Source organism: Nycticebus coucang, chromosome 2 (genome assembly GCF_027406575.1).
Source record: "Nycticebus coucang isolate mNycCou1 chromosome 2, mNycCou1.pri, whole genome shotgun sequence".
Lineage (NCBI taxonomy): Eukaryota > Metazoa > Chordata > Mammalia > Primates > Lorisidae > Nycticebus > Nycticebus coucang.
Genome location: NC_069781.1, coordinates 155,457,705 through 155,473,282, shown reverse-complemented (window position 1 = coordinate 155,473,282; position 15,578 = coordinate 155,457,705). Strand labels below are relative to the sequence as shown.

The window sequence follows — 15,578 nt, the reverse complement described above, 5'->3', positions numbered from 1 at the left end:
AAAATATTATCCCCTGATCAAAGAGAAATACCTCTGTAAGTTGACCACCCAAGGGACTACAATAAACTAGTCAACACATGGAGGTGGTCAACATAAGGAACTTCCATTGAGTATATATGGGGAATGTCTAGTCTGTAAAAATCAGGTCAACTTACAGAGGTGGTCAATGGAGGGAGGTGGTCAACTACGGAGGTTGAACAGTTAACTATGGTAGGATGAAGTTAACAAACGATAAAGAGTACATATAAGATTATATAGATTAATTCACAACTTTACTCCTAAAACACGAGAGACAAAATCAAATGTCTTCTTTTCCTTGGTCAATTTCTTCCTCCATTCTCCCCCTACTTAGGAATTTACTTTAATGTATAATCAATCCTTTTATAAAAAAAAATCTCGCCCCAAACATCCATTTGCTATGTATATGTAAGAAAAAAAATCAACTTAAGACTGTTTGCTTTTGCTCTCGTATCACAACAATCAACACAGAAGACTTCTGTAACCAACCATGTGGGGGGTTTGTCCCCACACACTAAGCAAACAATCAACTGGTGCCTTCCAATTCCATTCATTTCTGATGCTATCTGCCTGGAGATGGCCTCAAAAACCACAAGTTGAGGGCTCCATCCCGCAAGATGGCCCCCTCCTTCTGAACAGTCACTCGTCTGAGCTTCCAGAGGATCCGACCGATTGGCATGGACCCTCTCTTTGGGTTTGATTAATTTTCTGGAGCATATCACAGAAATCAGGGAAATATTTACGTTTATCAGTTTATTACAAAGGATATTTCAAAGGATACAAGTAAACAGCCAAATGGAAAGATACATAGGGCAAGATCCAGAAGGGTTCTAAAAGCAGGAGATTCTGTCCCTGTGGAGTTGGGGTGCATACCCTTCTCCCAAGTGAATGAGCTGTTGTTCACCTTCTCATTAGCCTCCACTCGTTCAGCTGTCCAGAGGATCTCCAATGGCCACTGGTGAGCAACTTAACCTTCAGCCCTTCTTCCCTCTGAGGAGATTGAGGTAGGGTAAGTCCCAATCCTCTCATACTGTCTAGTTCTTTCTGGTGACCAGCCCTCCTCCAGAAGCTACCTAGGAGCTACTGGATACCAGGTAACTCATTAGCATTTAAAAAGAGATCACTTAGATGTTTCTAAGGATTTTAGGAGTTGTATAGGGTCCAAGACACAATATATCTTTCACAATATCACAGTACTACAACAGAAAACTCTTAAAAGACCTCAATACCAAGCTGAGTCAGACACTAAATCAAGAGCAGAAAATTAGCAGAGGCTTTAGAGGAGGGCCAAAAGTAAGGAAATGCACTTTAGGGTGTCCATCAAAAGAGCAAGCTAGCTAGACAGATAAACTTTTCCCTTTCTTTGGAATTTGCAAATGCAGAAAACACAAGTGAGGAGTGTAAGTAAGGTTTTGGGGAAACAAGGAGGAGGCCAACCTCTGGTGGACAGTAAGGCCAAGCTCCCACAGGGCTGCCACAGAGCTTAGGCAAGGGCAGAGAAAGAGAGCCGTGAGGAAAACAAGAAGGAAAAAAGGGAAACGATCAAAAAACAAAAAGAATGAAAGGGAGGAAGGGCCTTCCTAGGGTTAGGGAGAGAGGGACCAGGGGTAAAACTGAAAGTAAAATAATGGCAAAATCAAAAACAAAACAAAGAAACTTTTCCCCCAAATTGCAGTACAACCCCTCACGTTCTTCTAGTCCACCTAAAGTTCCAAATGTGGCATTTGTTCCAGTTTGCTACTTTGCATTTGCTTGCCAGCAATGAACTGACAGGCTCTTGTGTTAACAAATCTCAAGAAACCCTGAACCCCTTCACACAAGGAAAACAGTAGTAACCTATGTCAGAAGCAGCAGCAAACGCTGGTTATCACTTTTTGTTCCACAGTATATCTCAGATGGAAAAAGTGAGGTTGATTGTCACCAAGTGTATACTCGACAGAAGCCAGTCACACCTAATTACTTTTCTAAGTAGCATTTCCATCCCTACAGTCAAGTTAGTTAACCAGCAAGCCTTTCATATAGGAAAGAATAAATGGAAATGTCATTTCAAAGAAAACAGGTAAGAAATGGTCAGAGGAAAGATAGGGACAAACAAAAAACTTGACTGGAGGTTAAAGACTTAGTGTCTTTGCAGAAAAGAATAGTATGGAATTTATCTAACCAGTCTATCACTTGACGCTTTCCTTAGCAAGGCATAGTAATTCTTATCTTGAGAATACAAGACAAGGTATAAAGAAGTATTAGGGGTCAAGTTCCACCTTTTATAGTAACTAATCTATGTTAGTGTCAATTTCTTCCTCTTCCCCTGTTAATGATGGCAACACACATTCAACCACTTCAGACACTACAGTGGGGAGATAAAGAGGAGTGAAGTGAACAAATGCCATAGAAAAGTATTATACAAACAGAAAGATTATTATGACATGCCCTTCAACATTCACACAAAATTCCTGGCCTACTGCTTCCCCCTAAATCTCCCAAATTAGGACAAAGTCACAGAACTTCTCAGTAACTAGCCTTCCAAATGGTTTGAAGGGATAATCAAATGATATAAACGTTGCTCATGAAATCAGCATGTCTCAGATCCCTTTTCACACATTAGGAATCTTTCCATTACAGAGTAAAGGCAAAAACTGTACATCATTTTATAGAAATTGACCGATTTTGAGGTATATGGGCCATTTTTATGATCTCTAACATGCTTCATGTGCTAAATCCTTACTTCCGTGTTGTCAATTTTCCTTGTCATTTCAAACAGAAGATTTTTTACAGTCTCAAAGTCTCGAGTTTCAGGTCCAAACAGTTCAACACTCCCCAAATCATGGCTGTTCTAACAACTCCAAAGGGCAGTATGGCAGTCAAAAAAGTAACTATGGAGCCATTTTCTAAATTTTCTGAATTAAGCAATTAAGCATGTCTTACTTTTGTAATTGGAACTGGGAGAATGAGTTTTCCCTCCTTAAGCCACATTCCCCAAATGCCAGATTTTATGTTTTCTTGTCATCTCCCTCCCTCAGCCTTAACTCAAAGGGTAAGGACACATCCTCTATTCTAGTCAAGAGGTGCCCAGGTTGTAAAAGAGGGTGGAAGTTTTTTGTACCCAATGATTACTTTTCCTCCAACCACTTCTGTTCCCCTGCCCAGCTCCCTCCATAAGCAGAATACTGAGCCAGCCTTCAGCTAGATTCTAATTTTAACTCTGTCAGCAGAGTGACACCAAGCAAATGCTAAGGGCCACTTACATGCAAGTGTTTAACTGTGATCTACTCTGCACACTCACTGCCACATCTTTTCTATTCCCTGCTTAGTCTTCTCTTCATGATTCTGTTTGCTTTAATTTGTAAGTCAGCCCAAAGAGTTCCAATTTGCATGACGTACAGGTGTTGACGTTCTGCTGAATGTCAGCTCCTCACTTCTATGCTATCTCCTAGAAGTGAATAATTTTGCAGTATAGGAATCCTTTCCTGTATTCTGGAGTATACATACAAAGTTGAGGGCTTTGTCTGTGCCTTTAAAAATCAAATACACATAGACAGCCAAATCATATACAATACAAGATTTCAACATTCTGGCACACTGCCAGAACTTAATGGCCAGTCAGACTCTAAGTAAGGAAATGGGTCTGCATTAAACCTACAAGTCAAGAATCAATAGTTTAGTATTACAGTAAAAATTTGATGTGCCCTTTAAATTGCTTCTAGCATTATCCTTCTAACTCAAGTTCAGCTTCAGAAGCAAAACAAAACAAAGATGATAAAGCAAGAAGCTGAAAATAACCTATTTTCACAAGCACAAAGTCTCAGCATTTCTAAACTAAAAGCTGCTCCAGGATTTCTTGTATTTTACATGTATTTTATTTCATTACAGTATACCTGTAGGGCAGCAAACCTGAAAAATAATAGGCTGAGCTTCAGACAGTAAATTAAACTGACTACTTTTCTTTTTTTTTTTTTTTTTTGGCCGGGGCTGGGTTTGAACCCACCACCTCCGGCATATGGGACCAGCGCCCTACTCCTTGAGCCATAGGCGCCGCCCTAAACTGACTACTTTTCAGCAAGCAGAAACTATGGCAAAAAAGCAAATGGATGAAGCAGGTTTGGTCTTCCTGCACAACTCCCTCAGCCTCTGACTCTGCCCCTAAACCCAGCAGGAGTTCATATTAAGGTTTAGAAGGTAAGCTCCAGCTGTCCCTCAGTCGATATTATTTGACTGCTAAGCTTATGTTAACTAAGAGCAATGCCTACAACATCTATTTAAAAGATGGTGTACTTTTCTCTGGCACTGCACGGTTTCTTTTTATTTTACTTTATTTTATTTTTTGAGACAGAGTCTTACTCATTTGCCCCTGGTAGAGTGCATGAGCCACCTCGCCTGGCTCACTGCAGATTTTCTACTCTTGATTTTGCTCCAAATGAGCTATCAATTATACTTCTGTTTCATACTTTCTTCCTCCTTCAAACACATCTTCAAAATTCACTTCTTTATTAACAGTCATAGTCTACAAATGAAATTTAAAGCCTACAGTGCTAAGAGCCCAGTACTGAACCCAAACCAAGAGAAGGGTGAGGAGAGTTCAAGTCTGTCAGACCCAGCCTTTCTAAGTCTTAGGTTCCTCATCTGAAGCTGCTTCAGAGGCTTGCTGGAATGATTAAATGAGAAAGCCTAGAAAGTAATTACTACAACATCTAGACATAATAAATGCACCTTGCTTCCCTGGCGTCAGGTGGAATAAAACACAAGACAGGAATTGAACTTATCTTTGGTACTATGTTTCAGTACACCAGTGGGAAACACGAGAAGGGAGGGAGGGAGGAAAAAATACAACTACTTGAATTCACATTGCTTAAAGTAACCAGTCTAAAAATGGTTTAGTCCCAATATGCATCAGATAAGCACAAAAACTGAGAATAAGCACTTATAAACTATAGCAATTTGAGTAATTTTATGTCTATTGAACCTAATTTTTAAAATTAGGGCTTATGGTCAGGCGTGGCAACTCATGCCTGTAATCCTAGCACTCTGGGAGGCCGAGGCAGGTGGATTGCTTGAGCTCACGAGTTCAAGACCAGCCTGAGAAAAAGCGAGACCCCATCTCTACTAAAAATAGAAAAACTGAGGTAAGAGGATTGCTTGAGTCCCATTTGGAGGTTGCTGTGAGCTATGATGCCATGGCACTCTACCCAGGGCGACAGCTTGAGACTCTGTCTTAAAAAAAAAAAGAAATGAAATAAAATAATTTAGGGCTTGTATTTTACATGTATTTTATTTCATTTTTTCTAGTAATTCGTTTTTATTATACTTCTTAAAGTCTCAGTCTGAGACAAATTGGGGGAAAAATGGTTTGAGAAGCACTGATTCAGTGAAAGCACCTTTTGAATGGTGCTTTGAATGGTGCTTTATCACTGCCATATTCCTTCAACGCTAAGACATCTGAGGTACTTTGGAACCTCATCATAGAACCAAAATGTCGCTGTAAAGGCCTATAAACCTTCAAGGATCCAGCAGGCCCTGCTCATTTACAAACTGATCTGGCTGACACAGACTGATATGCACTGTGGATAAGAGAGAAACTAATTGAAGACAATAATCCCAGGAAATAGCCCACCAGTGTATTTTGGTACCTGGAGCAAATCAAGCATATAATTACCCTCTATGGCTGTTTCTACCAGTCCCTGAGATAGCAATAGCATTTTTTTCTTAGAGACAGAGTCTCACTTTGTTGCCCTCAGTAGAGTGCCATGGCGTCACAGCTCATAGAAACCTCCAGCTCTTGGGCTTAGGAGATTCTCCTGCCTCAGCCTCCTGAGTAGCTGGGACTACAGGTGCCCGCCACAACGTCCGGCTATTTTTTTTGTTCCAGTTTGGCCGGGGCCAGGTTCGAACTCTCCACCCTCAGTATATGAGGCTGGCGCCATACTCACTGAGCCACAGGCACCGCCCAGCAATAGCATTTTAAAATGGAAATTTTTTTTTTAAAGAAAAGGGAGTGGAGGAAACTCTCTCATGTCCCTTTGCTTACACCTAATAAACCAAATTAGGCGGTAATAATAAAATCAGCCAGTAAATCCACGCTGCTACTTATTATATTCTGCTGACCTAACTTTCCCCTTAGTTTAATAAATTAAATGAATAGCCCAGTCCTCACAGTAAATATGTTTTGTAAGACACGGATTCTTTCTGAGCAATTTCTTGGTGGCTGTGTCATGCCCAGCCCTGCTCAGCAGACTCTGCTGCAGGGCTTCAAGTGCTGCAGCTTTGTGAAAGGCAAGAACTTGCTGATGGCATCTTGGCTTCATAGTCATTCCACAGCAAGAAGGGAGGACTAGCTCTCTGTCCTCAGGATAATTAAAGCAGCCCACGCACCGCTGCTGATTTGTGATCGCTGCAGACCAGCGGCTATCAGAGTCAAGGGCCTTAGCCCCGGCTCGGATGCCAGCAACCCAGGCTTAGAGAATGAATGCATTCAACCTCTTTGTATCTAAAGTGCAGGACGGAAGCTGAGCATTCGTGAAACAGGAAAAATGCTTTAAAAGGAAGCAATACACACTGGTTCTGAGAGTTCTGCAAGCAAAAGAAAATTCTAAGTCTAGGTCTTTTCAGCAGAGGCTATTGCCCGTCCCATTCTCAGCTTCTTTTCCTGGTCCCTGCCAAATAAACAACCATAAAGAAGTAAATCCAAGAGACTCCCCTACGTGAGTTCCTCTCTCAGTTCCTTCATAGGATGTGGATTTTTAGTGGGAACAATCACAACTGGGCCCCAAAGTTCTGTGATTGAGGAGACACACTTTGCAATAACCACCAATCAAAGGAGCAGGGACAGCTTTGGATCGAACATTCTAGAACAGAAATAAGAGATGACAAGGCACTGTGGCAAGCAGATCAAAGGGTCAAGGGCTGCCACCTGAGAATGACAGACTGGTCTACAGTAAAGTCATGCATTCAATATGTGACAAGGCTTTAACTGCCATTTAAATCACATCCACTCCAGTATCAAACAGTTCAGTCGATATTTAAAAGACAAGCCCATTTCTGGTCCTGAAACCAAGCAATTTAAAGATGCCAGATTGAAGATGACAATCTATGTTCCTTAGGAGCATCAATAGATATTGGCAGGTTAAGAGACAGCTAATGAAGGAGGAAAGGGATGACTCAACTCCAGTTCAAAGGCATCAGAGCCTGGCCGTCACTTGATATTTTAGCCATGGGCTTGTTCCAAAATACTCTTACAGAACCATTTCAACTTCTTTCTTCTTTAAGTTGGTAATTGATATTCTCTTGCTCACTACAGGATATAAGAAACCTCTGAGAAGACAAAAAAGCCTGTTATTTCCTGCTTGCTCAGAATGCATTCAGCATCCATTTACTTGCTTGCTCTGAAAGCCTTGCATTCAGGAGTAAATGTGAATGAATAAATAAAAAGGCTGAAATCTTATATCCCTGGCTCTCATAAAAGCAGTTTTTCTACATTTTCCACAGGACCATTTTTATTCCAAAGTTACCATTTTTAATTCCATTCACAGAATACTTTAATGTAATTGCATACTTTGCCACCAGACCACAATGCCTACCTTTCCCCTTATCATGAACAGACAGAAAAATTAAATCATTTCAGTTCTTCCCACAGTAAGCAACATTAGGCTGCTCAATTGTAAACACAAACAGAATGGCACATTAGCCTGTCTCAATGAGGACTATTCCCCACTCCCCCCGCCACATACACACATAAGTTTTACTGGTTTGTATCAGCTCTAAGGTTTATACTAGGTCAGGGTTTAAGGACAAGGATCAGCAAAAATGTTTATTAAGCAGGGTGATGTGAACAACACTTCACACAGAGGACAAAGCCTAGCAAAACTACTGTTCCTGAACCAGAATACAGCACAGCGAGATGTGTGTCTTTTCTAAATGCAGTTCAGACACTACACCCAAATCTTGGCCTAAAACGTATCTGGTGTTTCAGGAAAGGGATTCTTTCCAACAAACTTTAGATCTACAGATAATCAGATTCATCTGCTAGTGAGCCCAAGCGCCTTAACTACAGTTGTTATAAGTCCAGAATAGGCAGCTATTAACAATATAAGCTGGGAAAGGGCAGGATTTAATTATCTGTTGAAGTCTTCTAAAATCTGGAAGAAAGGTTATCACGAACTTCCAGCTGACTCTCTTAGGGGCAAAAGGAAGGTAACAAAGGAGATCAATAAACAGAATGCTTAACTAAAATCCTTCACACCGTTAGACTTCACGGAACAGTCTCTTGTATTTTTATATTATGTGAAGTCATTTGGAGAGCAAAGTCTTATTCCTTCAGTGTCCTTAGTACATGAATTCAAAATTTCTTATCCAATTTGGACTAGATCACCATTTTGCGCTAAAGAGTCTGCTCAAATATACTGAGAACAGAAACAAGATGGATGACAGGTATGCTTTGCCTACTTAAACCATTTCTCAGAATTGTTATATAACTGTCAGTGTGGGAATAGATGCAATTCTTATCAATGAACCTCATCACTTCCTTAAATTTACTAAAGCAGCTCTGGTAAGATTTCTCCTTGGTACACAGGTGAAAAAGACAACTGTGTTTCTTTAAAAGCAGTCCTAGAATTAAGATACTGTTTACCCATTCAGACTGCACTTCCTGTCAACTGATTCAAGCTAGGGAAACTTTACTGCACTTTTTCTTCAATATTAATGTTTTGTCAGTAATATTCCTGAAGAGTTGCTATTAGCACACTAATCATTCTAGACAAGTCTGACCCTCTTTCCAACAAACTGCCACAGGATTTCTGCAACCTCTTTGCAACCAATAACTTGCCAGTACTACAAACACAATTAGATAGTAAATACTTTTCCTCTTCACTATTATATACAGCTGCATTTAAGCAGCAGTATCTTAATTCTGAAGATAGAAAATTAAAAGATAAATAATAAAAAAATAACAATTTAGGTGATATGGGGTTACAATACCATTAATTTTTTTTTTTCTTTTGGCGGGGGCAGGGTCTCTTTACGTTACCTGAGCTAGAGTACAGTTGTGTCGTCATAGTTCACTGCAGCCTCTGACTCCTGGGTTCAAGCAATCCTCCTGCCTCAGCCTCCTAAGTAGATGGGACTACAGGCACCCACCACCATGCCTGGCCACTGATTTATTTTTATACTTAGCAAAGCCATTTAGTTTCTTCTCACTATTTAAAAGATAAACTAAGAGTGGGTGAGCATACTCTACATTTCCAGGGACAGAAAAAAGAATTTGTTATTATAGTATAGATACAGCACAGTAAGCAAAACAAGTTTTTAAGTCCATTAGTCTTACATGTGACAGATTAGTTTCCCTGACTCTAATTTCTTATGGCTATTTTATCTTCAGTTTATGACTTCTTTTTCTCTTTATCATAGAGGATGGATTTCCATCTGGAGGTTAGACAGATTATGAAGACCTTCAAAACAGAGTGTTTTTGTTTTGTTTTTAAGGGAGGTAAAGGGACTGAATTTTCACTTACCTAAGATTAGAAGTGGCCAGTAAGTCAATCCCAACAATGTAATCTAGTTTTCTGTTTACTGGGTAAAGGAATATTCAGAAAAAATCTTGTCTCCCCCTAAACAGGGAAGCCAGTATACTGTATTTGGAGGCTGTGGTGAGATCTGAGAAGACTATGGAAGAGGTGGCATCACTAAGGAAAGCCTTAGCATCTTAGATTGAAATTAGGGTTTGGGGCAGCGCCTGTGGCTCAAAGGAGTAAGGCACCAGCCACGTATGCCGGAGGTGGTGGGTTCAACCAGCCCTGGTCAAAACTGGGAAAAAAAAAAAAAAAGAAAAGAAAAAGAAATTAGGGCTTGGACATTCCAGAGCTGCTAATCCAGGCTAAGGGAAGGCAGTGAACAAAGATCTAAAGTATAAAAGAAAAAAGAAAGTGTTGGACAACCTGGTACTGAAGTAAGAGTACACAAGACAGGTCTTCCTACTTTGGGAAAGCTTATTTAATCCTACACTTCTTATCCTAAAAACTGTTTTTAATACTTTAGCCTCATTTCACAAAGACCCACAAAAGAATGATAAGGATGAGATCAGAAACTTGGTTGGGACTTGCATTCACCTAGTGACTAGTACACCTTATCTCAGTACCCCATGTGGTAGTGAGATGGAGTTAGACTTGAAGGTGTTTCATCAGAGTTTTAACATTTCTGGCATTGTAAGTGCAATGGGTTGAGGTACATTCCCCAAAAGATACATCCTAACCCCTAGTACTTAAATATAATAAATATGACCTTATTTGCAAACGGAGTCTTTGCAAATGTAATTAATGACCTGGAGATGAGATCATCCTAGGTTTAGGGTAGCCCCTAAATCCAACAACTAGTATCCTTATAACAGGCAAGAAAGATAGGCTTAACATGGAGGACAAGACTGAAGTTATGCTGCCAGAAGCCAAGCAATGAGCCTATGGAGGGAAGATAGTGATACCAACATCTGGATTTCAACGTTCTGAACTCCAGAAATGTAAGAAATAAATTTTTGTTGTAGTAGGCCACCAAGTTTGTGATAATTCACTGTGGCATGCCTAGGAATCTAACATAAGTTTAGCAATGATATTACTGCTTTAGTCTAATATCATGTAGAAATATTACAGCCTAATGCCAGGAAACTGCAGCTCTCATCTTTATAGCCAATTTAGGCTATTTCTTCATGCCTTCTTGAAATATACATGAAATCTAGTGAAAAAGCCCAGAATATTACAGAACTATGTAAATGTGCACTTTATTATTATACAATGCATTTTATCCATGGTACATTAAGTCTGCTCAGATCATAGTAGAGATGTGCAATATGCCCTAAAAATTGTTTTTCTCTAAGGACAGAAGTGAGCACGTGGATCTCTATGAAAAGACAAGTATTCCCAAGTACCACAAAGTCACTGAGATCAGTTAAGTTGTGTTTAGCAGACTGTTCTGCTAAGTTACTGCTCTCCACCTCTTTTACAGAAATTTGTAGGCCTTCTTTATGACTGATTCCAAAAAATAAAATCAATAGACATTTTAAAAGTTCTGCTAGCATCATCTATATATATATTTAAGTGGGTTTTTAAATATATACTACCTTTGCTGGTCACAGCCATTTTTAAAACATGCATTCTCAATGCATGCCAACATCAATGATCACAACAACAAAATAGTAACAAAACCCCATGTTAATTTCAAGCTCCATTAGAAACAGAAGGAAATATAATCAATGCTTACCAAATAGAAAAGGACAATCCTTACACAGGAAAATACCTTTTCAAGTCTGTAAGTAATGCAAACAGTGGATACTACAAAGTCCTGGACAGCATCTGTCAGAATGAATCAGCATTTCCTTTAATGAAGAGCACTCTAAGGGTCTTATAAATTGTCACGATAATTTTACTCTGATATTTCGCACGCGTGATTAGGGTGCAATCTCACCCCAAAGAAAAGTGCTGGTTGAAAAATAAAAGTTCATTTACAAAAGTCCATCAGATTTATGGTATGTGAATTCTATCTCAATAAAGCTATTGGGCAAGAAAGTCCACCAAACAGAATATCTGGCTTTTCTAAAAACAAATATGTATCTGAACATGTCCATGTTTACTCTCCTTGAATAAGCCGCCCATTATGAGAAGAACTAAAAGGAAGATGACTTCCTGCTGAGGGTGCAAGAAGGCTTGGCTCTCACGCTCGGCAACTAAACAGGTCAGGCAAGGTCATGATACTACCATGAGTATAGGAAGTATAGGGCATCTGAGCCATACACTACAACTTAAAACCTCCAATCTCTATCAATAAACTAGAGTCATGGCAGAGGAAACCAAAGCTTGAGCCTTTGAGATCAAATCTAAATTTTCTCCCTTAAGCTTTTGATAGCAAGAAGATGAAGTCAACAGAGGTCTTACTTCAAAACTAGTTAAGTCTTGAACATTTACTTCCAGTCTAGATGATTGATTCCCAATGAACCAGAACTTATCTTGGAGTGACCATTTTACATTCTTTTTTTACGAGTCTTTTTTTTTTTTTTTTTTTTTGTGGTTTTTGGCCGGGGCTAGGTTTGAACCCACCACCTCCGGCATATGGGACCGGCGTCCTACTCCTTGAGCCACAGGTGCCGCCCCCATTTTGCATTCTTGAAGCTATTTTGGAAAAGCCCAACCAAAAGGTAAAATATTGAAATGGAAGTGTCCTTCATCTCTAAGTTAAAAGCTTTCCCAGTGGTACAGGATCTCTTTGCCATCTTCATTCCAAATTAAGAAATTCTCTTTGAGGTTTCTCCATACTTCCTTCCAGAAAGGTTGTATTAGTTTGCAGTCCCACCAGCAGTGTAAGTGTTCCCTTCTCTCCACATCCACGCCAGCATCTGCAGTTTTGAGATTTTGTGATGTGGGCCATTCTCACTGGGGTTAGATGGTATCTCAGGGTGGTTTTGATTTGCACAAGTATGGAGAAACCTCAAAGCACTCAAGCTAGACCTCCCATTTGATCCTGCAATCCCATTACTGGGCATCTACCCAGAAGGAAAAAAATCCTTTTATTATAAGGACACTTGTACTAGACTGTTTACTGCAGCTCAATTTACAATGCCAAAATGTGGAAACAGCCTAAAAGCCCACCAACCTAGGAATGGATTAACAAGCTGTGGTATATGTATACCATGGAATACTATTCAGCCATTAAAAAAAATGGAGACTTTACATCCTTCGTATTAACCTGGATGGAAGTGGAAGACATTATTCTTAGTAAAGCATCACAAGAATGGAGAAGCATGAATCCTATGTACTCAATTTTGATCTGAGGACAATTAATGACAATTAAAGTCTTGGCAGGCAGGGGAAGGAAAAGCAGAGAGAGGGAAGGAGGGAGAGGGGTGGGGCCTTGGTGTGTGCCACACTTTCTGAGGGCAAGACATGATTACAAGAGGGACTTTACCTAACAAACGCAATCAGCGTAACCTCTCATTGTACCCTCAATGAATCCCCAACAATAAAAAAAAAAAAAGAAAAGAAAAAAAAATTAAGGCCAAAAAAAAAAAAAAATTCTCTTTGATGTGACTGAATACACACTGCTGGGAAATTGCCAAACAGGGATGCTGAAGGAGGGTGTTCCTCCATTAAGTAGCACATAAGAGGAGATGATCATTACAACTCAATACATTTATAAACCTGTCAATATTGCCAGGTAAAAAATGGGGTACCACACCAATGGAAATGCATAAAGCGCATCACTAAATGTTACCAAGTATTCTAAATAGGCATTCTAAGAATGCCAAAAAAAATTTTTAAAAGCACTTTTTCAGATAAACAACTTTTTTGGTATCTTGAATGTTAAACACGCTCAAGCTTCTCAATGTAAATGGAAAAAAAAAACAATTTAAGGAAACAAACAAAAATTTCACCAAGTGCCATTTCTTTCCACACTGTTATGGATGTTCTCAAAATATGGTGATTATTCAAACTATTTGAGCTCTATAGTTTCAGCCCCATCTCATCTGTTATAAATATTTGTTAAAAGAGAGCACTAAGCAGTTGCAATGGAAGGGAAGGCCTAAAATTAAAAATAAAAAAATTGGAAAAAGCATACATGCCATTTTAAGATTACATAGATATGACAAGGTATCTATAAGTTGACAGGCAAATATGATATAGCATATAAAAAACTAGAAAAAAACAGCATTTCCATGAATATATGAATAAGAGGAGTATCTCACAACTCTCAACTCAAAGTAGAGTTTTGGGTTTCTGAATTCAAATGCAGTAGAAATGTAACTATTATACTTCTTGAGAAGGGTAGTGGAGTAGAGAGTATTAATTCAAACTGAGCCCAAATAACAATAGGATTTTCCTTCGCAGGACCTGTATCTTTTCATTTCAAAAGTAAATTAGTGATAAAAATGGCAACCCAGTCCCCTTCACTCTAACGCAAGTGCATTGTTCCAATTCCTCAACATTAAACAGACTACAAACATTTTCCTTAATTTTATATCAGCTTCTGATTAGACTGAAACAGCTATCAATTGCTGGTGGCATGCTTGGTGAAATGAGACTGGAGTGCTCTATTAGACCACTTCCTGGTGCCACTAATGCAGCCGAATACTTCTTGGATATCATCAAGTAGATTTCAGTAATTAGTACTCTAAGTTTTCTCTAGCTCTTTGCCAAAAAATACAAGCAAGATATAAAAAAGAAATGTGGAAGATGAATAGTAAAACTATTTGAGATCTAGTAAAGAAAGCAAACGAAACTTACAACTAATGTCTCCATGCCTTGGATTGAGCCCAAGGAAGGAAATCTGTTCTTAAAATTACAATAATCTAAAAAGTGCAGATTGGAATTGCTTTCTTATATTCAGTCACACACTGCTCTGGAAATAACCCAAAGTTCCCTACTATTCCACCAATGCTGAGTCTCCTATTCTCTTAACACCCAAGGAAGAAGAAAATTAATTTAAAAAATTAGAATTCCTAAATCAGGTGGTCAACAGAAGGCCAGGGCCTTCAGCCTGGGTTACATGCTCAGGGTTCCACTGGCATCTGGCAGTCCTTACCTGAATGTCTGTGTCCTTCACAGGCTCAAGAGGCTCAAAGGTGGTGGCTGCACTCAGACTCTCCAATCGTTGGGAGATGTGGGATATATCAAGTCCCCGAGATCCAAGGAGAACGGACCTATATGGGAATATAGGGCAGGCAGACAAAAGTGAGGGAAAAATTAGGATTAGGACATCTACTATGCTTCATAAAATACTAGAGAGCATTTTTTAGTCAAAACTTCTTGAGAGTCCTACTAAGATATTTTTATAAAGCTGTTTTATACCTGTCCATAAAGATCTATTGCCTGGAATAACAGACACAATACTGTACTTGGAGTAAGAGAGTTCTCATCATGCCTGAATTAGAGTAAGGGCCTTATCTAGAATAAAATGATAATACTACTAAAGGAAAGACTGCTCCAAACACTTGATAATAAAAAAGAATCCAGGGCGGCGCCTGTGGCTCAGTCGGTAAGGCGCTGGCCCCATATACCGAGGGTGGCAGGTTCAAACCCGGCCCCGGCTGAACTGCAAACCAAAAAATAGCCGGGCGTTGTGGCGGGCGCCTGTAGTCCCAGCTACTCGGGAGGCTGAGGCAACAGAATCGCTTCAGCCCAGGAGTTGGAGGTTGCTGTGAGCTGTGTGATGCCACAGCACTCTACTGAGGGCGATAAAGTGAGACTCTGTCTCTACAAAAAAAAAAAAAAAGAATCCATGAGGTAGATGCTATTACTCACTCTCAGTTCATATGTAGGGACCTATAGTATAAAGAGGTTGTACAAAGTCACAGAGCCAGGTCAACCAGTTCTTGAACACAAGTCTCAATCACTGACAGTCTGACATCCTATAAAACTGATATAATAAACCACAACATTGTAGAAGCCTCAGGAATAACCTAATTCAAACTTCATTCATTAGCTAAAGAAACTAAAAGTCTAGGGCAGTCACTGATTTGCCCAAGGGCAATCAAACCAGAATCCAAGGCCAGTTATTCCGGGTTTCCCTTCAAGAGCCTAATGACATATCTCAGCACA

General features: G+C 39.6%; 1 protein-coding gene across 1 annotated transcript in view; it reads right to left on the bottom strand.

The window, feature by feature from the left end:
• NUP93 (nucleoporin 93) overlaps positions 1 to 15,578 on the bottom strand; it is a 117,907-nt gene that overhangs the window by 67,634 nt on the left and 34,695 nt on the right. Inside the window, exon 3 of the mRNA XM_053602261.1 lies at positions 14,563 to 14,680. Within this exon, the coding sequence (XP_053458236.1) occupies positions 14,563 to 14,680 (118 nt within the window). The remainder of the gene's footprint in view (positions 1 to 14,562; positions 14,681 to 15,578) is intronic.